Source organism: Diabrotica undecimpunctata, chromosome 5 (genome assembly GCF_040954645.1).
Source record: "Diabrotica undecimpunctata isolate CICGRU chromosome 5, icDiaUnde3, whole genome shotgun sequence".
Taxonomy (NCBI): Eukaryota; Metazoa; Arthropoda; class Insecta; order Coleoptera; family Chrysomelidae; genus Diabrotica; species Diabrotica undecimpunctata.
Window position 1 is genome coordinate 12,724,939 of NC_092807.1, and position 26,413 is coordinate 12,751,351.

Below are 26,413 nucleotides of genomic sequence, written 5' to 3' on the forward strand. Positions count from 1 at the left end.
ATCTGACATCTACCCACTTCATTTTCCAGTTGTGACATTGTGATGGCGGATGAAAGTGATGGTTTTCCGCTTCATAAAGCAGTATTCGAAAATGATTTACCTAGTCTCTCTCGTTTAATAAGAAAACACGATGTGGCCTCAAAAGATAAACACGGTAAGACAACTTATTCTCGAATATCAGCTCAAATTACGAATCTAAACAAAAATTTTGAGGTTATTATTATCAATAAATTTGATTATTTATCTTTTTTCAGGTAATACTGCCCTACACCTGGCTGTTATGCTAGGAAGGAAAGGTTTGTTTATATTTTTAATATTATAATTTTGCACTTGACTCATATTTTTAATAGACTTAACAAGTTATTAAATAGTGCTAATGAGACAATAATTGGGTTATTATTTTAGAATGTGTTCAGCTGCTTTTAAAACATGACGCTCCTGTAAAAGTGAAAAATGGTTTAGGTTGGACCGTTTTGGCGGAAGCTGTGAGCTATGGAAATCGGCCCACAAGTAAGTATTTTTAAAATTGTAACTGTTTTATACTTTTAACATTTGGATGACTAACCCACTGTTTAACCATGTTCATTTTGTAGTTTCTTCTTTGGTTAGAAAATTTAGGCAGCAATCTAGGGAACAAATGGAAGAAAGAAGACCGAATTTAGTAAAAGCTTTAAGTAAAATAGATGACTTCTACATGGAGTTAAAATGGGACTTCCATTCCTGGGGTTAGTATTAGTATAATATGCTGCTACTATATAGCTTATTGTCTTATTTATACCTTATATTTATATTTTATTTTTCAGTACCTTTAGTTTCTAGAATCTTGCCTTCTGATATATGCAAAATATATAAAAGTGGGGCAAATATTAGATTAGATACAACCTTAGTAGACTTTTCTGATATGAGATGGGAAAGAGGAGATATATCATTTATTTTTAATGGACATGCAAAACCAAATGAGAGCCTGACTGTATTAGATAATGTATCTAAAGTATATCAAAAAGTAAGGCATGAGGTAAGTGTTGAATCACTATACTATACAGTAGTACCAAAGAATATAGACGCATATAGAAGGGCATTTGAAATGTGCGATTTGGTCACAGTTATTATACTTCAAAACACTCCAGAAGATGGCGACTGCATAAACTCAAACCAGTTGTTGTCTTAACACCATGTCATGAAAGACATAGTTAAGGGGAAGTGGGAAAGAACTATGAATGGAGCTATTTAACTTTAATGTTGCAGATATATTGAAAACCAAAAAAAAATAAAATAAAACCATATGAGAAATCATAAATGTTTTAAAGATAAGAATAGTAGATAGTTTAGACACATAACAGTAGATAATTTAAAAACTTTTTATGTGTAAATATGGCTGCTCTTAGCTAATATTAATTTGCTTATAACAATGTTAATAATGATTAATTAATTTGTTACAACAATAGGAACCAAGCAAGGAACTTATCTCCCACAAGGATGGTAAGGAATATACTCAGGGTTCAAAAGTAGGCATCCTATATGATACAAAGTACTATTTGATTAATTAATATATTTTTGAAATTAGTCAAGTGGATTAAAAAAGTAAAAAATGATGGATTAATACTTTTTCAATATTTTAAAGATCCAGCAAAGATGATTTTTTAAAATAAATTCATGAAATGTATTAATTAAACAAATAATACTACTTGACTGGCCTTTTGGCTTTGCCAGTGCCATTAACTTAGGAAAAAAAAAAAACAAATAATACTGTTTTGCGTAACAGTGTGTACTTTGAACTCTGAGTGTAAGGATAATAAAGGAGTGAGGAAATTTCTATGTAAAGTGTTATTGTTCAATATAATCATGAATTAAACTGATTAAATATGTGGAAAAATATCATTAGAGAAATAAACATATCAGCAATTACATATATCTGTATGCTATCACCAGTCTGAAGACTTTTGTCACCGTGCTTTATGACTTAGTCTGGTCCTTAGAGCACCTAGAGGGTGGTGATGATATTCACCTGAAGTCTCTTTTTATCCTCAGGTATTTCTGATTTGGTTTTCTTGGGATTTGCTATGGTCCATTTCTCAGCAACCATTTTTGCCTTTTCACTCATCTTCCTTTGTTGAGCTCTCGAGAGGCGTTTTTTGAGACTTTAAAAATCCGAAATTATACTTTATAATTTCGGATTTTCAAATTGTAAAAAATAATTCTTTGGTGTATGTGCTAAACAGCACTTCTAGTGTACTAACAAGATCAGCAATTGTTTTTTGATCACACCTTAGAATTTGTTGGGCTTTCTTTCCCAATGAATGACTTGTAATTAATTTTATTTATAGTTTATAAGAAGAGAGTTTTAATTATATTATTTGTAGATTTGTACATATTTCAATTAAAAATTTGAATAACAATATTTTTTCTAAAAAGATTCAGTTATTAAAAGGTAAAATAATAATTTATTTTCTTCAAAAAAGAAAAAGAAAGCTGCATTAGTAGGATTTTATCACTAATTTTGTAAGATGCAAAAATTTAATGCTAAGCATTCTATGACCACACAGCATCTACATAAGAAAATATCGTAAAGTTGCATTTTTTGCCCCACTCTTTCATATTTTAGAAGCAGCAATAGTGCTGACATGACCGCTCTCTAGTGATACAATAAGGAACTAAAATCTTGTTCAACTTTTTTTCTACTACATGTGTATAACTTCTGCAGAGACTAAAAATTGACAGTGCCTTTTATGTTTTACGTTCTATATGCATCTATATTCTTTGGTAGTATATTACTTACTCATATCTGACTAAGACATAAGTAAATTTATGCATGATCTTTTATATATAACCTATATGTATCAAATAGTCAATCAAAAGCTACATGTGGGGAAATATCTTCCCCAAAAGCAGCTTTCGCCTTCTTCTAAAATAGTACTGTTATACTATAAAATTTTTTTAAAGCAATAGGAAAATAAGGGAAATACAAGCACTAATCTTGTAAAAATATTCTGTTTTTTTTGTGATTATAAAATAAAGCAAAAAAACTTTATGCACAAAGCACATTGTATAATATTTTAACTATTTAAGGACATAATTATATTGCACCTCATTAAGTGTTAATATTATACCATAAATATGTGTATATATAGTGTATTTTAAATGATAACAATCATTAGCTAAGCTTAATTAGGGTTTTTTTCTTGCCTATTCTTTAATTGTGTACAGAAATAAGCTGCATTACAATTAAAAACAGCCATGGATGAATGCAACTGGTATGGATGAAATTTCACCTCTTTTGTTAAAATATTGCAGTCCGTTCGTTAGGCGGTTGGTTATGATTTTAGTTAGTAATTTATACAGATGTGATAGCAAGGATATTGGTCGGTAATTCTCGATGTTTGCTTTGTTTGCTTTCTTGAATAGTAGAATGACTTCGGAGTTGTACCATTCTTGAGGAATCTTTCCTTCATCCATTACTTTATTAAATAAAATATTTAATACCTGTTTCATTTTTCTGCCACCAATTTTCAACATTTCAATTGTAATTTTATCCGCTCCCGAACATTTATTCGTTTTTAGTTGATTTAGGGCCATTCTTATTTCATAGTCGGTTATGTCCAGTATTTCTTCTGAGCCGGCGTTAATTATTGTTCGTTCAGTACGTCGTTGTTGTGGTTGTGTATTTACCGAGTATAATTTAGTGTAGAATTTTTCAATCGCTTATTTCCTTTCTGTCTCGGACGGTGACGTTTTTCTCGTTTTTTATTTCTATGATTTTTGTTATGTCGCTTGAGTTTTTTGCTTTCAGTACTTTCATATTGCAGTTATCTTGTATTTTATCTTTTATTAGATTGTAAGTATAGTTTTTATGATCGTTTCTAATTTCTTTCTTCACGTTTTTGTTTAATCTTTTGAAGCTGTCCTAAGTTCGATCTATTCTGTTTCGTCTCTCTTGGAGTAGTTTAATTGTATTAGGTTGTAGTTTAGATGTTTTTGCTGTTTTCGTGTTTGAGCATATATTCTTAACCGATGTTGTTACAGTTACTTTTATTTTATTGGCTAGTCCGTTTATATCCATTTGTTTCAGTGTCTCTATTGATTTTAGTCTTGTGCTTAGCCCTTTTTGGTATTCCGTTTGTTTTTGAAACAGGACATCGGTGGTTGGGTATCGTTCTCGTTTAATAAGTTTGTTTCGTTCTACGTCTGTATTTTAATATTCGCTCTAACCAATCTATGGTCACTCCCGGTATAGAATTTGTTTAGTACTGTCACGTCGGTGCATATGTTTTTGTTATTGGAGAGTATGTAGTCTATTTCGTTCTTAGTTTTCTTGTCTGGGCTGACAATGTCCATTTACTTTGTTTAGATTTTTAAAGAAAGTGTTGAGACAAAATAAATTTTCGTTGTTTAGGCGACCGATATATTATGTGTCGCCCTCTTCTTTTGTTCCAATTTTTGCATTAAAATCTCCTATGATTATTACGAAGTGTGATTTTTCTTGATTTCTTGCTGTGTGAGATCCTCGTAAAATGATTCAGCTTTCTCGTCTGTTGAGTTTCCTCTCGGTGCATATCCATGTATTATCTGTAAGCTGTATCTGCTGTTCAAATCGATCACAAGATATATCTGTTTGATACTCGTTTGTTTATCAGGAACGCTACAGCGCCTATGTGATTATTTTCTACGGAATTTTTCTGGTATAGCTGGTTACCAGATTTTAAGATGGTACATGCTTCTGGTAAGCGAGTTTCGCACAGTCTAATTATATCCCATTTGATATTTGAGAGCTCTTGTTCTAGTTCGTCAAGGTGTTCTTGGGTCCTCATAGTTCATATATTGTAAGTGGCTATACGAAGCAATGATGGATAGTTTTTCTTATTAGATTCAGTCGAATATTTGCCTCCCCCAGAATCCATGAGGCTGACTGATTCCTCAATGTGAGATTCTGAGTGTATAACTCTACTCACCTGGGGTAATTTCGTATTGATACTCGACATCTTTAACTTGGGAGGTATTAGCATATTTAAAACGCCACGTTTGCCGAGCAGGTTGGCAAGTGATTCTATACAATCTCTACAATCAGAGGATTGCCACTTCCGCCATCCACGCCGTACCGAAGGTATTCTTCTCCGCCGCGGCTGCCGTTGTGGACTTCATCCGTAACCCTGGACAAGGGACCCTAAGCAGGCACTAGTTTCCCGGGCCAGGAAACCCCTGAAATCTGCGGAGGGCAGGGATTGATTCATTTTCCCCGATAGGACTATCCAGAGGAGTTCCTACCCGCTACCCGCTCTATAACATTACAAAATATTATTAGAAGGTGATTAAAAATAAACAGATACTTTTGAGATTGAGAAAAAAATAAATTATTAAACCAAATATTACATCGATTCTAGCAATTGAACATATAGAGAATTAATTGAGTTAGGATTTGGAATAAGAATTGTTATTTTAGATTTTATTTTCTATTGTTATTTAGAACAAATTATTGTTTAAAGATTATACATATTGATTAACTGATTAGTGATTAGGATGTTCGGTATGACAGTAAAAACCGTTTTAAACGTAGTAAATAATATTTTCTCTTTAAAAAAAATCGTAAATTGATCATTGTTTATAAAATACATTTCTGGTTTTTCCATTGTTAGTATTTCCAAGTAAATAATAGTTTATTAAAATAAAAGGTTGATTGCAAAAATACCGTAAGATAGATTCAATATGAATTTTAGTAATTAAAATTTTTCTATTAATACATGTTAGGTTCCTCAGTCAGTGCAAAATCTGTCCGGTGTGCGATGTTCTTGTAGAACATCGAACACCATTTTCTTCCTCTTTCTTCAATAATTAAATGGTCTCCTACATTTTGTAGTAATTTTGTCTGTTTAAAGAACCTGCCTACTGATCTTTTCTTTTTTTTTTCTTCGTTTTATTTGGAGTTACTGTGTTTCTGTCTTTGCTATTAAACCCTCAGCCAGTTTGACCAAAAATTTGGTATTTGATACAAACTGGTAGTTTGCAAGCTATGGATGTAAGATTATTTTACTGTGTTTAGATGAACTGATAATGTGTTTGGATTCATATGTGAAAAATTTTAAATAAAAAATGAAGCAGCAAGGTCACTTTGTTTTTTTTTTCTTCTCCAAATTGTGATCAATAAAACTCCTACAAGTATCCTTGTAAACTCCCACAAGTCTGTTAGTTGTTGTTGAAAGCTGGTAAAAACAAACAACTTAAGCAAATATATTAAGAATAACAAGTGACCAAAAAATTACTTACATACAAACTTAAAATGTGGCGACTGCCCCAAAACTTACATCGGTCAAACTGGTAGAACTTTTAAATAAACGTGTATCAGAACACAAAAGGGCATTAAATAATAGAAAAACAGATTCTACTTACGCACTTCATCTTCTTGACCATAATGATTCTTTTTATGACCAGTTTCTAGTTCTTTACATTCAAAATAAAGGCCTTAAGATATTTTTATTAGAGTCTATGGAAATTAACAAATTAAAAGTACGGATATAATTCTGAATGACCAACTTGAGACAAACAGCTCTCCTCTCTTCAACTTATTCAGTTGAAGACTATAAAGTGTAAACGCATACCGAAAATAGATCACTTGAGAAAGGCATCAAAAACAAAAGTTTTCAGTGTTTTATTGTTAAATAAAATGAATTTCCATCAAATAACAGTCGAATCCATCACTTGTTTATAATATATATCGTCTGAGTCCTTTCCATTATCCATTGTCTCGTTATATGCAGATTATTGTGTTAGATATCGCCACATCAATTAGTGTTGTTTAATTTATTAACTGGTATGGAATCTGGTCATTATGTGCTACTGGTTGGTATGTGGGTACTTTGCGATCCCAGTATTGCTTGTAGTAATCAGTCTCAAGCATACCATTACGGTTATTAAGGGAGATGGTTGGTTTTGAGGAGCTCCATTTTTTTAACTATCTCTTGATGGAATATCTTTCCTACTGAGTTATGCCTTTACTTATATTCAGTTGCAGCAAAGGCCTGGTATCCACCGATAAAATGTTGAATGGTTTCTTGAACTTGACATGCATATTGGCATTTGTCATTTCGTTTGGCATCTGAGTACAAAGCGGAGTTAGACAGGGTGACTCGTTAAGCCCACTTCTCTTTAATATAATAATGGACGAAATAATACAAGGAGTACGTAAAGGTCATGGCTACAGAATGGGGAACAAAGAAATCCAAATATCTGAGATTTTTTGCCATATATTTTAGGTAATTTTTGGTTGTTATAACCTGATCCTGAATGGCAAGTAGGAAATCGTCTGTTTCAAGAAACATTTACGGTTTACCTACCCAACATTTACGGTTTATCCAGGTGCGCATTTTTTATCCTTCATTTTAAGCAGTGTTTAGTTTTGTCTTAACAAGTCTTAGTTTTTCTTGTAACTGTCTTCGTTCTTATGAACTCTGAAGTTATATCGGTTTTTATTTGTATATGGGCAATTTTTTGAGCTTATTTTACTCACAAGATATTTGTACATATCATGTTCATCCATAGCGCTGATGATTTGGTCAATTTGCAAATCGAATCCTTCGCGCTGAATCTTACTTCTGATTATATTTAGAAGACAGCATTTTTTTAGTTCGAAATGCATATTAATGTCATTCTACAAAGTTTCTACAGTTTTTAGCATCTGATCTAGGTCGTTTCTAGTGGAAGTCGTTATCCCTATTATGATTTATGTTATTAGGTATAAATAGGTATTAAAATTGATTTTTTTTATTATTTCATAGGAAAGCGAGTTGGAAATAGAAGATGAAGTAGATCTGTTAATGTCAACAGATATCATGGCAGCACAAATCTCAACGAAGAGCATATCGTTTGCTAGAGCTCAATCTGGTTGGATTTTTAGAGAAGATAGAAAGGTATATCAAATTTCCAATGTATATGTTAAAAAATATTTATGAGAGATAGTAAAAGCGAAATAAAAATTTTCTTTTTTATGCTAATCATGTCAATGTGCAATTTCAAGCCTTTAAAGATATGTAAGATGTTCTCTATCCAATCTTTTAATACGTTTTTTAGGAATTAGTTGCTGGCCAATATGAAAGCGACTTATACACAGTCCATGGACTGCATTTGGAAAGTCGAAAACGACGAGAGCATCTGTCATCGGATGACTTACAGAAAAATAAAGCAATCCTGGAAAGTTTGACGAAAGGTGGAAACATACAAAACTTCGACCAAAATGGCGCTGTAAGAAAATTATTATTTTTTGTTTGGACAACATGGAGGACAAACTGAATTCCAAAAGCACTGATCTGTTTACTGATTAAACATTAGTTTTATATTTAACTTAAGGTAGCATGTGTAGTAGCAACAAAAACTGTCTTTTAGTGTATGTCCTTTCATTGCAAAGAATTTTAATCTCTTAAAAATTGACCTTGTATTTTGATGAAATAGCATGTTGTGTTAAACCGCAAGAATATTCGGATAAATTAATATCACTACGGTGTGAGGTTAATCTACCCCTGTGTGACCGCCCAGTCTTCCCTATGTAACAAGTGTAAAGGTGGGTACACATATGCGAGCCGAACGGTATACGTACAGTACGCGTACAGATCCTTGAAAAATATTCTACATCGTACTAATCGCATACTTATCTCGATCCATGGAAAGCGACAAACCAACAACGAACACACATGTGCGAAATGATTCATTTTATTTATAATTTGGGTACTGATTTATGTTCCTGTTTTTGCTTGTTTAACAAAAATAAAATTATGTACAGTAATCATCGACGTATAAATAAAGATTTTATCTTTATTTATACGTCCATGACAATAATCAGTTTACTGTTTTCTCACGTCTCTCTAGGAAGGAACACGTCATTTACCATGTGTACCGCCTTTAAAGGCGGGTACACATTTGCGAGCAGAACTGTTCGCGAACCGTTTGTGAACGCTATATTCGTTAATGTGTACGGCAGAAAAAACCACTTGCGTACTGTTTCATCGTGACTCGTCGCGAACCAAATTGTTGCGGTTTATTTCACTACTTCAAAGGAAGCTCGGCTTTCAGTTTGGACGGCGCGCGCTTACTAGACGCAGCGAACATTTTTATTGTGTCATCAAATCGACATTGTGTGAATGACGTGTTCCTTCCTAGAGAGACGACATTGTGTGAATGACGTGTTCCTTCCTAGAGAGACGTGAGAAAACAGTAAACTGATTATTGTCATGGACGTATAAATAAAGATAAAATCTTTATTTATACGTCGATGATTACTGTACATAATTTTATTTTTGTTAAACAAGCAAAAACAGGAACATAAATCAGTACCCAAATTATAAATAAAATGAATCATTTCGCACATGTGTGTTCGTTGTTGGTTTGTAGCTTTCCATGGATCGAGATAAGTATGCGATTAGTACGATGTAGAATATTTTTCAAGGATCTGTACGCGTACTGTACGTATACCGTTCGGCTCGCATATGTGTACCCACCTTTATATTACGTTCAGCGTAAGGAATGTGATACACAACATGAACTTTTTCAAGAGGAGATATTAATTTGTTCAAATTAAATAAACAGCATCAGTGCTTTGGGAATTCTGTTTCTCCTTCACGTTGCAAAGTATTCTGTTCGTATACTCAATTTTTTATATTTCTGTTCTCTCTCTCTCTCTCTCTCTCCCTCTCTCTCTCTATATATATATATATATATATATATATATATATATATATATATATATATATATATATAGAATAGAAATATCTTTATTTACAAGAATTGGTTGACAAACAAATACACGATTTAAATGACTTCAATTAAAGTGAATAGTGTCAATACAAGAAATACAAAAGTAATAAAAATATACAATTAAAATACTTACACATACACAAGATAAAAAAATTTAAATCACATGTACGTATTGAATAAAACAACAAAAAACAAGTTTTGTTTCCTCCAACCTTTATCTATCTCACCAAATATTCATTGACCGAATATGGTTCAAGATCTATTATAAGATCGCTTACATATTGCTTAAAGCTGTTAAAATTGTTTTCCATTTTAATCACATCCGGCAATTTATTATAAAATTTTACACATGCATACATCGGAAGCCCCTCTGATAGAAAGTCTATGCGCAGGCATATTGTAGTTGATACTGTGGCTTCGTGTACAAAGGTACAACATTTTATTAAGCTATTTCATATAATTATCATTTCCTGAACTATATTTATTCTTCAACTTTGGCATTCAAACAATTACCTCATTAATGGTTAGTGGTGTTAGATACATAGTATGTATTAGTATTTAGTGTTATGTTGCTACTAAACTTTATAGTTGGTATATCACGCAACAATTTTGAGGCTATTTCAAGGATAAATTTATTAAAATTATTACTTACATTTGCAGGATCTCCAGATATTTTTAAACTATTTTCCGTTTGATTAGTACCTCTAATTTCCCTGACTATCTGCCATAAACATTTTGATTTATTATCACTGTTTTTAATTCGATACCTATACTGCAACTTCCGTGACTCTACTAACATTTTGTTGTAATTTCGTTTTGTTTGCTGATACTGTTCCTCATATTTAGTATCTATCCTACTAAGCACTAATAAATATTTAAGGGGCTGTTTACACTGTTTCAGTTCTATGCTGTTATAATATGTTACCGTTCTTTTATTTGATTTGATATTACCGTTTTTTCTTAAAAGCAGTAATTGAAGATAGGAAATAGTATTTGCATAAACATTTCCCATTGTTTATTAACATTTTCAGATGTATTAAATACTTGTTCCCACCACTGTTCTCCAAGCATGGATCTAAAGTGTTCCTTATTTTGTTGATTAATAACCCTTCTCTTGATAATATTCACATTATGGTTGTCAGAGACCCGAGAGGTCAACTTTTGTGCTGAGTGATCAGATAATATGAGTGACTAATACTTAGCTTCAAAAAACTCACAGTTTGTTAAAATGTTGTCAATACATGATTCTAGAGGTTTCGAATATGCGTGTGTAATCTAAAATTGAAGGAAATATATTAAAAGTGTTTAGCATGGTAAGAAAATTTGTTTTATTGTTGTTTTCAATGCTCAAATTTATATTAAAATCACCTGCAATTAAAACAAGATAATTATATATATATATATATATATATATATATATATATATATATATATATATATATATATATATATATATATATATATATATATATATATATATATATATATATATATATATATATATATAAGAATATATATATGAATATATATATTATATATATATATATATATATATATATATATATATATATATATATAATATATTATTATATATATATATATATATATAATACTAAATGTATGATTTATTTAATTTTGTATTTTTGTTATAATGTATCTGTTTCCTCTTTTAGCCTGTTCGAAGAAATAGTTTAATTCCTCCACCGGATAAGAAAGTAACCTGGCCAGAGTACGTTCAGGCCGATGTAAATAATTATCCTAGGCTAGGACGAGATCTGGTGTACAAAGAATCCACAAAAGCGTTTAAGGCGACGATAGCCATGGTAAATATTCTGTTGTATACGAGGGTAAGGCAAAAAGTTCTCGGTGTTGTACTAAAACACTAAAATCGAGTTTTTTATGAAATGATATGTCTTTAAAATATCCTTTTACCTCAGATATTATCTTTATTTAACCTAAAATGATTTTTAGTCACAAATTCGGAACATTTGGTACCTATTATGTCGAGAACTTTACACTTTGCCCTCTTACAAAATATCTAAATAAAAAACTAATAGAAAGATAAAATATCTAATTAATATACGAGCAGTTAACAACTGCTCTACAGTTTTTGCGTACTTGAGAATTATTTTATAATTGCTCTTAGAGTTAATGGACTTTGACAAGACCTATGAGTGATACCGATGCAGTATATAAGTTTACGATTGAAAAAGTTCTACTGACTATCTCACTGATCATGTATATTGGTGCTCAAATAAACGTAGCTGTTAACTTGTGGTATTGTCTGGTAATTATTAGTTGTTGTGACAGTTTGTGGCCAGTCTTGCATATAATGGACAGTCCTGTGCTGATTCAGCGTTGGTACGGAGCTCAATAAGACTGGGAGAAATGAAGTTTTCTGCTTTTCTGAAAAAACTCGGTAGCTGAGAATTTAGATGATTATCTGATGTTGCTGATTTATTAAGCCGCCTGTTATAAACCGATCGTACTATAGCTAATTGGACTATTGTAGTTCTTCTATATATTCATCATATGCATTTCAGAATTTTGGAATCCTGCACCAGCTTGTACAGGTCTAGTGGTTGGGTACCGTATATTTTTGGAGTCTCCTAAAAGTGTTTGTCGCCTGCGGCCTAATGGTTGACTGTTTCAGGTTCTCTACTACAGAGTCAGCAGCTTAAATCTCTATGAAATAGCCCCAATTTATGTAGATGTGACTTGATTGGCGCATGCCCAGGAAGGAAACCAGTTATTACTTAAAGCTGATTCCTGATTGATTTCTGCAGTATTAACCCAGTGTGAGTTATGTTGACTTCCGATCTAGGCTTTTTTCCGGTCGCATACGATGCTTCTTGGTACTCTGAATAGAAATATTTTGCAGTTGCTCTTCCGACAAATTCATGTTAAGTTCCGCCCGTCTACTGAGTTCTCAGCATTTTCACACGAGCCTAGAGTCAATCTTAGGGCTCCGCTTCTCTCCTCTTGATTTTTACAGCTTGCATATTAAAGCTAAATTAATAATGTAAAAAATAGAAAAGTGGGAGAGGGAAGTCTCATCTGTTATGATGTTACAGCCAACAATAATAAATTACTTTGATTTGACTTGAATTTAGATTGTTTTGTGTTGCTATCGACCCCTTAACTTCTTTTAATACTGTATAACCATTTTTTATTGTTTTTCAGAGTGCAGACTTTCCTCTGTCTGTCGAAATGCTCTTGAACGTCTTGGAAGTAATAGCACCATTCAAACATTTTTCTAAATTGAGGGATTTCATAACGTTCAAGCTGCCTAACGGTTTTCCAGTAAAAGTTGAAATACCGATTTTGCCTACCGTGACGGCCAAAATCACATTCCAGCATTTCGAGTTCAGAGATGACATTCCCAAGCATCTGTTTATGATACCAAAGAACTATGTTGAAGATCCCACAAGGTAAAAGAATATATCTTAACATATTGATTAATTGAGTGATATTACTGAGAATTTTATTTTTTTTTATATTTTTAAATAGATACCTATTATAAATTTTTTTGCATATTATTTTAGAATTCTCAAACACTTATACCCTTATTTGAATAAACACTTTTACTCTCACTTGTACTGCAGGTTATCCCTTTGTCACTTTGTTACTATTCACAAGCATTATGTCAACTTTCCTATTTGTTTCGTTCTAGGGAAACTGGCTTTGTTTGCTTTGTGAAATACTATTGTCTTTCTTTTAGACGTGTATAAAAATTCCTCGAAACGCAGAAGGGTACAATCGTAACTAAAATTAAACCTGGATGCCCAGAAGTTGAGTATTATTTTGGGAAATGAAACTAACCCAAGGGGAAGTTTTGTCTTGGAATTTAAGTTAGACGAAGAATTCCATGTTCCGTGTTTTGAAGGACACAACTGCTAGCTTTGGGAAGTGGGTCTTCAGATCTCTAAACGGGCATACGGAAGCCAGAAAGAAAGTAAAAAAGTGAATCGTACTGACTGAAAGGAAAGTAACTAAAAATTGGAACTAAATAAAAAGGAAAAAAGGTCAAAACAAATTTATAAAAAAATAGAACAAATAGGTTAAATATTTTCCTAAAATGTTTCCAAAGCAAAAATAAACAATCTCACTTACTTTATGTGGTCTTTATTAAAAATTATTAGAATTATTTACCTATTGTTCAAGGGAAGGTAAGTTTAGTATAGACAAAAAGAGTACAAAGTGGTTACCTACTAGTTTATTGCTGGATCAAAAACTCATTATGGTAACTGGACAAATTTCATTAAAAAAAAACAGAAATGTCCATTACAAAATGATACCTTCTAACATATATATTTATAAAAATTTAAATCTTATTTTTCTCTATGACCTGGTAAAATATTTGATTTTAAAAATGCTCTCAATAATACAAGTTACAATGTTACAATGATAAACACTTCACTGACCACTGCACATTTTAAAATTAAGAAAATTTCACCTCTGTAAATGGATTAAGCATAAGAGTAAATTTTTCTTTGTTTTATTATACTTTGACTGCAGGCTTTGCAGGTACTTTTAATAAAGAATAACTGGAGAAACTGCCTTCCAGCAAACAAGTTGATGAATTACAGACACTGCATCACCTCCCCTCCCATAAATAGGCAGCTGGACAAGTTTTATCTTATGTGACCAAAAGGTAAATCGGAAATTAAGGAAACCATAATATATTTCTCAATAATAAAATCACAACTTCTCTCCACTCGTGTTTCTGGCGAGCGAGCGAAGACCAAAATTTTTACTTCACTCTCAGATGCTCTAAGCGGGAATTTATAGTACTGTGATAATTGTGCCTTTTTACAATACAGAACACAACAAGCACAACAGGCATATAACCACTACAAACGAATGAGAAATGAAACGAATACTTTAGTTAAACAAATAAAAAGGGAACACTGACAGAGCTTCTCAGAACAGATGGAACACGACTTCTACGGAACACAAAAAGAAATATGGAGAATGATCAAAAGACGCAGAAATGAGATGAATGAACTAATAAAAACGAAACACATTCAGAAGGAAACCTGGGTAGACTACTTTCGATCCCTATTTGCTAAAGGTGACGATAATGAACCACCAACACCAGAGGTGACGCAAACGAAGAAATAAATATTGAGGAGGAAGAGGTAAAGGAAGCATTAGAGAAATTAAAAAAATAGAAAATTACCAGGAAAGGAAAGAATACCGAACGAACTCCTAAAGTACGGAGAACCAGATCTGACCAAACAACAACTTAAAATAATCTGCTATGCAGACGACGCAATACTACTCTCTCAAAGTGTAGACTATTTACAAAGTATGTTGCACCAATTTAATATAACCTCCAGAAAATTTGATATGTTAATTTCCCCAAAAAAAGACAAAATGCATGGTTACAACAGCAAATTTACTAAGATGTAAATTGGAGCTAGAAGGTCAGATAATAGAACAAGTGATGGAGTTTAAACATCTAGGCATCACATTATCTAGCTACGGAAAGCTCGAAACTGAAGTGGAAGATCAAGTGAATAAAGCAAACAGAGCCGCAAACTGCCTGAATTAAATAATATGGAGAAATAAAAATATCGGGAAAGAAACGAAAGGCAGAATTTACAAAACAGGCATCACACCAATAATGACATACGAAGCAGAGACACGACCTGACACAGAGAGGACAAAAAGGATGTTAGAAACAGCAGAGATGAAAACATTTAGAAAAATTGATGGTAAGACACTATGGGACAGAGCTAGAAGTACAGATATACGACGTAGATGCAAGGTGGAGAACATCAAGAACTGGGTAAGAAATAAAAGAGTAGAATAAAACGATCATATAAGCCGAATGACCACAAATAGAGTAGTAAAGACAGCAAGAGACGGTTCCCCAATAGGAAGACGATCAGTAGGAAGACCACGAATACTACGGAATGACAACTTACTGATTGCACATTGAAAAACAGACAGAATCATGTCTAAGGAAACAAAGGAAACCACCAGACTACCTCAAGTTACGCAATATTAGAAGTTCTGTTTAAATAACATCCGGTATACAAACATGTGAACAAAAACAAATGTTTGGAAATTGAAGAGTTACAGGGAAAACATGATGCATTTAATGTGTATAAAAAAAAATTAAAGAAGTAACAGGTCAGTACAAAAAACATACAAATAACATCGTTGATAGCAACGACAAACTGATTTATCACTGATTTGGATAAAATGGACAGGTAGAAACAATATATCGAGGAACTGTTTAATGATGAAAGGCCCGATCTAGAAATTAAAGATCTGGGGACTGGACCTAACATAACTATGGACGAAATAGAATGAGCAATAATATTAATAAAGACCAGAAAAAAGACGATACCCAAAAAAGTAAATGCGAAAAGTTGTAGTGACTACCGAGCCATCAGCTTGACGAGCCATGTTTTAAAAATACTTCTTCGAATTTTACGAATCTTACGGATAAGATGGGTAGATATCATTCGTAACGAAGGTGCTTTGCAGCGGATATACAGGAACTGTAGGGACCTTGTCTTCAAACGTGTGTTAGTAAATTATATCAAATTATATATAACAATCTACGAGGTAATGGCTTAAGACAGTTATTCCATAAAATAATGTTTAGTGTATGTATTTATTATGACGATGGAACGCAAGAAACGTCAGTGTATACATGTCAAGTGTCTAATAAGAAGACTAATTTTTAATTAATCCATGATTTCAAATTTAAGTAAGTTATTTTTGATTTTATAAGTTTCTGTTTATGTGTTTGTTGTGTCAATGAATCGTTGTTTTCAATCAACACTGTTTCAGTTTTATTCAGTTATATTTATCATAATTTTAAAATGATTATATTTACAATGAAGTTGTCCAAATATTTGGAGTTTCTGCTATATATTAGCACACTAGAGAGTATATAATACGCAGGGGATAAAGTACAGTAAAAGATCACAAAACCTCCGTATCTATTAAGTGTCGTATGGAACTAGTTGCTTAGTATCTGCCAGTTCCAATCTCAAGCCTGGATAAACGGGCAGGTTAGTCGTAGATATTGTTAAAAATCCACAATCAGAGAAACCGGAAGAATCTTTTGGCCAACGTAAAGAAATAAGGACAATTATGTGAGAATATTCACTTGGGACGTTCATAGGTCTTGGATACGAACTTAAAAAACCTTCGAAATAAAGGAGGTAAGGTGAATTGTCTAAGGGATTCTAAAAAAGAAAAAAAATGCATCTGTTACAGCTGTTACAAACGGAACGAGTCTTATGACGAAGAGGAAACAAGATCATAATCTGAGATATTAATACAATAATAGGGAAGGAAGCTATCATTCACTCTACAATCTAAAATGGACAGTATCCTATATGCAAAACGTGTAATTGGTGTGTTCATGCTCAGAGGAGGATGATCCACACTAAGAACAAATAGCTATTGCCCCTGCGAGGTGAAAACGAGTCATAGGTGGTAGAAAATAAAATAACAGGTGCCATTTTTCCATGAACCAAGTGAAATCTTCAAATGTATGATCCAAACGTCGGTCTGATTCGATTTCGCCGTCTTTTCAATCAGAAAGCAGGTACACGCCTTAAACGTAGTAGAATGGGGCAATATATATATATATATATATATATATATATATATATATATATATATATATATATATATATATATATATATATATTAATGAGATATTTAAAGTCTTGGTGCGCCAAGCAATAATTAGCTAATTAATTTTTTTGATTAATTAAAATTATCTAGATGATATGATTATGACTCTATCACAATTTTTAATTCTTTTATCTCAGGGTTAAATTCGTGCTTCAATATCTATGCTATTACATGTGAAAGGTAAGGTCCAGAGAATACCGGAATAATAAAAAACACATATGATCTAACACTATATATTGAAATAAAAATAATGAAATAATTCACACTCAAAAGTTTTCAATAAACAAATCTCATATAATGATTCTCAAAAATTTTGTTCTACGTACGTGAACAATCAAAATTAATGGTACCAACAATATTAATTGAAATCTCAAAATTCCGAACTATTCTAACTCTCCTAATCAAAATATTTATATCCTTTCTAAATTAAGTGTAAAAATTGTGTTATCAATAAAAGAAAAAAAACTGCAGAAAACAAAATATCTCTCTCTGATGATGAGTGGTCCAAATCCTTGTTCCTTGTAGACTATATTATCTCCTCTCAACCGCTCCCTATGTAATCAGCAATCTTACAACAGATTGTTGCAAGTATATCGTCCTTAATGATCTCCTTCAAAAGCAACAATCATTCAAATTATGATAGCCTTTCTCCTCTCGATAAACTGAATCTCTCGTTGGCCCGAGTGAAAAATGACTCTTGGAATATCTTCTCTTTACGATAAACTGAATCTCTCGTTGGCCTGAACAGTGACTCTTGGAATATAAGTAGGAAAATATGACTTACAATATTTTGCTGCTCCAGCTTCTGTCAGATACACTAACTCCACAAAAACTCACTAACATTCAACACTACTGCTTGCTACTTCTCAGGAACTGCCAGAGAACAATCACCGTTGCTCTTACAAATTTGGAAAACCGACTGATCCTCTTTTCTCTCTCCTCAATCTCACTAAAACTTTTTCCTACATCTTATCCCACCTTTTTCAATCTCCGCCAATCAAAACTCGTCACAATTCCCCCATTTTTTCATTTCGATAACAAACAAATTTTTACCTATAATTATAAAATTTCCTAAAACTTATTTACAAATAATATTTTCTATAATTCTTAAAAACTAACAAAAACCTCTATCTAAAATCTCTTCTATTTGTCCCTAATCACTGCATTAATGTATTTTGGAAAACCCCGTTCAATTGTCTTTTTGTTTTCACTTAAAATTATGCGGGTCACTCAAGTATAACAAAGAAATAATTTATGCAAAGCTTACTTTTTGTTTGGTACAGGTAATTCAAGAAATTAATAACTCTCCTTCTTCGAAATGTTTGTTGGATATTATCCTACTTATCTGAATTATTTTAATGTTATTGAATTTTGAAATATTTTTAAACAAACCAATATTTTTCTCGATTTTACATATCATAACAATATATATATATATATATATATATATATATATATATATATATATATATATATATAAATATATATAGTAAAAGTAAAATGTAATGGCCTGTCTCGTAAAACAGGAAAACAAAGTAGGTATATCGATGGACGGCAACATTTTTGTGAGACATGCCATTACATTTTACTTTTATTATTCACTCACATTAACCTTTTCTATTTGTTTTAAATGTTTTAACGTTTGTCATTCCTTTCCTCAGGTAGCTATAGCTTCATCCGTGGTTATTGTTAGTTGTTGCCCTGGACACCATCAATGTCTTCTAACTCTAATGCCACAAATTGGTCGCATTGCTCCTGTAGTGATCTTTTCCTAAGTTAACATGATCCTTTTCTAACTTGGCTGCACCATACTGAAGACGACCAATAATCAGAAATACGTATATACGGTTGCTTTCCATCGATATACCTATTTTGTTTTTCGTTTGTCAATTCGGGTTTGATACAAATTCAAATACGAAAGGTTCAACTAATGTCTCAAAATACTTTCCACGTTGGTTGTTAGCGCCCAAAGGTGCCACCTGCTTTGGTGACGAAGAACTAAACAATTTCATAAATTGTTTTCTGTCCTCTGGGCTGTATATAGTATTTTCTCTATTTACTGAAAAATTAGATAGCTGATCACACACAAAATTTGAAACATAGAAATACAGAAAAACTACGTCCATAAAATGAATCTTTACCCATATAAAGAAGATAACGGTTTTTACTAACAATCTTAAAGATAACCAATGATTTACTCGGTAAATATTTCATATGTATTTTGTCCTAATTTCACTAGAGATCAGATATATAGAACGTGCTTATGTTTGCTTTTGTTAGATTTCCAGACTTATGACGCCCTGAGCTACTGAACTGGTTCGAGTTAAGCTACAAGAAGAAGCCGGAGTTCCTCTTGCCGTACGACCACGACCGCCAGCGACATCTAGCCGCAGCTTCGGCACACCGTCCGTCCAAATTCGTCAAGAAGTTGTACAAGAATAAGAGCAAAGCGACTGCCAACAATAATCAGACTAGTTTTGCTCATAACAGTAACGACTCAACGATTATTGTTGAAGTTCCGATGCTGTTCACCTTAGGCAGTATTTATAGCACCAATTGTCTTGTTTATTTGGAATAGTTGTATTTTTGGTTGATGACTTTTGGATCAAAAGACCATCGGTTCGGTTTTGATAAAGGTATTGGATTACACAGGTGTTTTATCATATCTTTATCCAAATAAGATATGCTAAAGCAGTAAAATCACTCAGAAATTTGGTCTGTAAAGAATCTGGACCATATAGATCATTGATAGGTTTTAAAGGTGCATCTCAGATTACTACGGTTTAAAAAATTCACCGCTACTATGAAAGCTAACCAACCAATCGGTTAGTTATGATATCGATAAAAAAAGTTTAAGTATCTTTCTAAAATGAGTCATTAAGCAGGGTTCTAGCCTAATAGGAACGCATTTTAAACTATGAACCCTCTCAAAACGTCCACAGTTTTAAAATACGAAATCCTATAACCACAATAGTGCGGTTATTTGAAACATTAAAACATACCTTTTCAGTATATATATATATATATATATATATATATATATATATATATATATATATATATGTAAATACTTTTTTCTTTTTGGGTGTGGTAGTCAATAAAAACAGAGCTTTGCTAAGGCGTACTATTTATTCTGAATCCAAGCTTTCGGTGGTTTTTTGCCACCTTTATCAAGGTCTACAAAGAAAATTACTATGTTGTAACAATTTGAATGGTGCCAAAAAAAGGCTATAAAAAACTATAAAAAACTTACCCGAATGTAAGATTCGTGGCATAAACAACAACGTTAAATAACATGATAATACTGAAGTTGCAACTAAACTTAAAAATGTTACTGTTAAAAAACACTTTAAAAATTACTAAATACGTTAAAAGTTAAAAACAAAATGAAGGACGACATGTTAAAACAGTCGTCGCTGCAGGCTTGATTTCAGTCACATTTCACGAGCAGAAAGAGAAAGTGGGTGGACAATTATTGTTTAAATAGTTAGGAGAAAATACAAAAAACAACTTTGAAAATAACGTCTCACAAAATACTGTTTATGAATTTTGAGTACTACCAACTGTATTACCAACTTAAAAATAAGCGGGAAATTAAAAATGTTATTTATAACATAAGCAATCGAAAGAAAATAGTATTTAGTAAATAGGTTTAGAAAAAATAATAACTCAAACAAAACAAAACTAAATTAGTAATTGAAGTTTGATCACAAGTATTCAAATAATACTGAAATTTTAAAAAAAGAAAAGAAACAAAGAAAACTCTGAGATGCAAAATAGCTCAGTCAAAAGTCAATATAAAATTGTAAATTTTGCTAAGATTCTGGATCTCAGATCTCTTATTAAGATTGTTATTATCACTCTTGCTGATATGTACCATCTCTAAGAAAGTTCTCTTAAATTTATTTTTCTCTCTGGCTAATATTTTTACATTGTTGAAATCTATCTCATGGTCTAGATCGATAGTATGCTCTGCCAAAGCACAAGTAGGTTTGTTTAATCTACAATCACTCTTATGAGAAATAATACGGCTAGACAGATTCCTTCCAGTTTCACCAATGTACGTGGATGGACATTCAGTACATTGAATGCAATAAACAACATCTGTAGTCTCTAGAGTGGTTAGGGGTTGTTTTATTTTGCTATACAGCTGACGTATGGTTTTGATGTTCTTGTTAGCTATTTTGATGTTCTTAAAGTCTTTAAAAATCTTAGTGAGTTCAACGGTTAGTTTTGGAATATATGGAAGGGCATAAAAATACACACTTGTTGGAGCTGAATTATTTTGTGCTGAGGGCACTGATTGTGACATAGTAAGTCTGTTGTTTCTATTAACAAAGGGAACATTAAAAATTAATTTATTAATCAGTCTTAGAGGATATGAATTTTCAACAAAAATATTACGTAAGAGGTTGAGATCATGTTGGAGATAATCCGGATGAGATAACCTTTTGACACGTTCTTTCATCGCTAGGACTAAATTAGTTTTCATCCTAGGAGGATGGTGAGAGTGGTAGCTTATGAATCTATTGCTACATATGGGTTTTCTATACCATTGTGTTTTCACAACATTATCCTCACATCTATGCAATCTCATGTCAAGGAAAGGCAAAGATCCCTCCCGCTCCTCCTCGCACGTGAATTGCAAGTGTGGGTTTTGTTGGTTGAACACATTTAACGTAGAATGTATGGAGTCTGCAGGTAGTGCCAAGATTAAGTCATCCACATATCTCTTTATGAACGGTATTTCAAAATTGATTTGTTGCAAACAATCTTCAATCAAGTCATCTAAGACATAATTGCACAGTATTGGTGAAATAGTGGAACCCATTGGAGTACCAAAGACTTGTTTGTAGTAACAGTCATTAAAAATAAACACATTAGAGTCAAAAAAAAAATGAGTTTTTTGATATTAGCTAAGTTAAGGGTTCTGTGCATTGATATGTCATCCCAGTGTTTCTCAACGCTAACCAATATTGTGTGTAATGGTAAATTAGTGAACAGAGACACTACATCAAAACTAACGAGCTTATAGTTAGTGGGTAATTTTAAGTTATTAATAAAAGAACTGAAACTGAAAGAGTCCTGAATGCAAAACTCATTGTTATTATTGTACGTTTCTGTGAGAATATTAGTTAAAAAACTTGCTATGGGGCCATTAGGTGTACCTATTGAGGACACTATTGGTCTCATAGACAGAGTAGGTTTATGAATTTTTGGGAGAGCATAAAATCTAGGAGCAATTGCATTGTAAATTTTCAAAGTTTTACCAACTGATTGATCTATTTGATTCTCCTTTACCAAATCAGAAACTAGTTTATTAGCCTTTTGTTGCATAGTACACACGGGATTATTGTTCAACTTTTTATAATATTTAGTGTCGGTGAGTAAGTCTTCACATTTTTGTATATAGTCCCTAGTGTACATTGCTACAGTGACATTGCCTTTGTCGCTCTGGACAATCTTAATCTCAGGGTGATGTTTCAAAAAAGTTTTGCATTTGATATAATATTTATTTAAGAAATGGTCTTTTTCATCTTTGTTGAGAAAGTTAGTAATTATATTAGTGCATTTGGACCTTAGAATGTCCTTATCGACATTCTCAATTGGTCTTAAAATGTTTTCGATGTCTGCCAACAAAGAGGAAACTTTAAAATATTTTTTGTTAGGAAGCAAAGCGAACTTAGGGCCTAAAGCCAACAACTTTTTAACTTCTACAGGAAATTCTAAGTCTGTGAGGTTTTTAAACCAACCCTCCCTGAAATCAATACTGTCAAAACTATCTAATCTGAACTTATTAAATTTATTGATATTGGTTCTCTTAATTTTATGAAAAAGATTGTTATAAATTACTTGTTGCCTACGTTTGAACTCAACATATGTGTAATAATTAAGTATAGATTTTGATTTGGCCTAGGAGATCTTTTTTTCTGCTCGTGAAATGTGACTGAAATCAAGCCTGCAGCGACGACTGTTTTAACATGTCGTCCTTCATTTTGTTTTTAACTTTTAACGTATTTAGTAATTTTAAAGTGTTTTTTTAACAGTAACTTTTTTAAGTTTATTTGCAACTTCAGTATTATCATGTTATTTAACGTTGTTGTTTATGCCACGAATCTTACATTCGGGTAAGTTTTTTATAGTTTTTTATAGCTTTTTTTTTGGCACCATTCAAATTGTTACAACATAGTAATTTTCTTTGTAGACCTTGATAAAGGTGGCAAAAAACCACCGAAAGCTTGGATTCAGAATAAATAGTACGCCTTAGCAAAGCTCTGTTTTTATTGACTACCACACCCAAAAAGAAAAAAGTATTTACATATATTTTTTATAGACTAAACATTATATAAATATTTGTGTTCAATAAGGAGTCACCTAATAAAATTATTTTGTTCGAAAGATAATCTTATTCCAAATCCAATAATCGAAAACTGATTCAGCGTTGCAGTCGTATGTTGTAAGCAGAAAGCATCACTTTCTAGTTTCGAAACAAAATAGTTTTCAAAATTCATTGCTATTTAATAAAAAAGAAGAGAAGATAAGTCAAATAGTGTTCGTGATACAAAAATTGCAATCTAATAGTAATTATGAATCATTAAAAGTATACATCCGGCTCGAAGGATCAAAGGCGTGCGGAGACAATGCTTGTCGGAGACCTGAGGATGAGGAAAACACAGGTTTTGATAAAATTTATGTATGTATAAAATATAAGATCATATGACCATAATATTGCGGTTAGTTGAAAAAAGTCCCAACGTGGTATTTTTACTTATTTCTCTGAACTAAAAACGTTTTGTAAAAGTCCTGAAAAAGTATACTATACTATAAATCAACAGAACTTGGCAGAGACAGATTTTTCCTACTAACAATTGCCATCTCCGATGGCATGGCTGCCATGAACGGTTTTCCAATTATTGGAACGAACCTAATATAACAAAAAGCAGAAGCAGCGGCGAATCACTAAATTATTTGCTCAAAATAGCTGCCAAATGATTCAATTCTTTTTATGACCTTGCTATACAAACCAGAAAACTGGAATACCTAGGCCACGTGATGAGGGGACTAAAATATGAAATTTTGAGACTCATCATACAGGGAAAGATTCAAGGAAGAAGATTGCCAACCTCCGTAGGGAGACGGCACTCTAAGAAGAAGATGATCTTGTTTAAGATCGTTGTTACAAAAAATGTACTCGGTTTAATGAGCGGCAAAAAAATACAAAGATGATAACCTTGGAAACTGAACTGGATTTAAGCAGCTGCTCACCTTTTCTCAACGTTTTACCTGAAAACTCGTGCTTATTTGATTTTATTATTAATTTTTGATACTCTTCCATACATGAGAATAAAACAATAACATAAGTACAAAACTGATGTTAACTAATATAATATTTCCTTTATGTATAAAATACTCATTTCATTATAGGCAAGGCAATAAAGTACAAAAATCGGCTTAACCTTCGAAAAACGCCGCAGGAAGGCGGATTGAGATACGGCTTGGAGCATTCGATTAGTGAGAACGCCTGGTAAGTTTGTGAACTAATGCGATCATGAAGAAATTAAGAAGAAATGATGTTCGTGTTCAGCGACATTTTATTCAATATTTGCAACTCTAGAAAATGCATTTTTCTTATGCACAAATGCAATTTTTCATTTCTTTATATCGCATTAGTTCACAAAATTCCTGACGCTCTCACGAATCAAATGCACCAAAGTGCATCTCAATCCGTCTCACTGCGCAGATTTTCGAAGGTTCATTGCTTCTTTTACTCGACTGTTAGCAAATTACACTTTGACAAATGTACTTTTTATGATTAATTAATAAATTGCATTGATATTTAACGAAAATTCTTGTTTTAAATAATATAAGTACTAGAAACTACCCTTTTATATATTTTCACCAAAAATTATTCATAAAATTACGACAGTGTTTTGGATCCATTTTGAGGAGTATTTTCAAGACATGTTGCATAAAGCTTATTTATACAGATTCAAGTCTCAAAATCTGTACTCCTCACAGGACTTGTTATTTATACACTTTGGTATTGAAGGAAAAGTTGTCTATAGAACCTTATAAATATACCATAACGTTTTTACCATAAATCATAAACCATAAATCCATAAAGTTTTATGAGCATTAAAAATGGGTTTTGGATCATTGTCACTAATAACATTCACCAGACAATTTTTCCAGAAATCTGCAGAGGTTATATCAATATATCAACAGATACACTTGGCAAACAAAGAGTTTTACACTACATTTTCTTCGTAATGGTGCATTATATTCGGGGTTTCTTAGAAGTGGTCTGGAATTTATATTTTTTCCTGATATACAGTGTGTCCAATTAAGGCACCATATGGGAAACTTTTTATTTTTAGTTTTATAAAGAAAGTTATTCTTTATAAAAAGTCCTGCATGTTCTAAAATCTGAAATACAATCATCAGATATTAAATTTTTTTAGTCATATACGCGGTTTGTCCAATCCCTCCATCTTCCGATCCTTAGAATCTATCGGTCTTCAAAACATATATTTGGTTTTTTCCTCGTTTACTACAAGCCGTAATTCACTTGCCGCGTCCGCAATCCTTGTAAAACACTGCACCATGTCTCTCATACTTCTGCCCACTATAATTATATATATGGTCAGCGAATGCGAGAATTTGCGTCGATCAATTAAAAATAGTTCCATTCATTATAATATTTAATTCTCTGATTGCCTTTTCTAAGGCAATATTAAAGATGAGACACGCCAGCGCATCCTCCTGTCTTAGACCATTATTAATGTCAAAGAACGTAGAGTTTTCTCCTTCAATTCTAACGCACGGCTTACGTTTTGCATTGTTACGGTATGTTCCGTACTGAAGACGACCAATAGTCAGAAATACGTATATACGGTTGCCTTCCATCTTATACACATGTTTTATTATATATTTTCTATTTTGTTGCGAGCTATGCCGATATCTTTTACCTATATATATAATATATATATATATATATATATATATATATATA

The 26,413-nt window shown here is 32.2% G+C and overlaps 1 protein-coding gene across 2 annotated transcripts; it reads left to right on the plus strand.

The window, feature by feature from the left end:
* Positions 1-20,372, plus strand: LOC140441072 (ankyrin repeat domain-containing protein 13C). Of its 2 annotated transcripts, none has more exons than XM_072531502.1 (10): positions 1-154; positions 255-296; positions 406-510; positions 594-725; positions 804-1,015; positions 7,764-7,895; positions 8,056-8,226; positions 11,406-11,555; positions 12,916-13,163; positions 19,681-20,372. In XM_072531502.1, exons 1-10 carry the CDS (start codon positions 43-45, stop codon positions 19,694-19,696), a joined length of 1,320 nt encoding a protein of 439 aa, XP_072387603.1. In that variant the 5' UTR covers positions 1-42; the 3' UTR covers positions 19,697-20,372. The 2 variants fall into 2 exon arrangements, with proteins under 2 accessions (XP_072387603.1, XP_072387604.1); XM_072531503.1 differs by lacking the exon at positions 19,681-20,372 and adding an exon at positions 13,454-13,592.
* Positions 20,373-26,413: the final 6,041 nt, after the last annotated feature.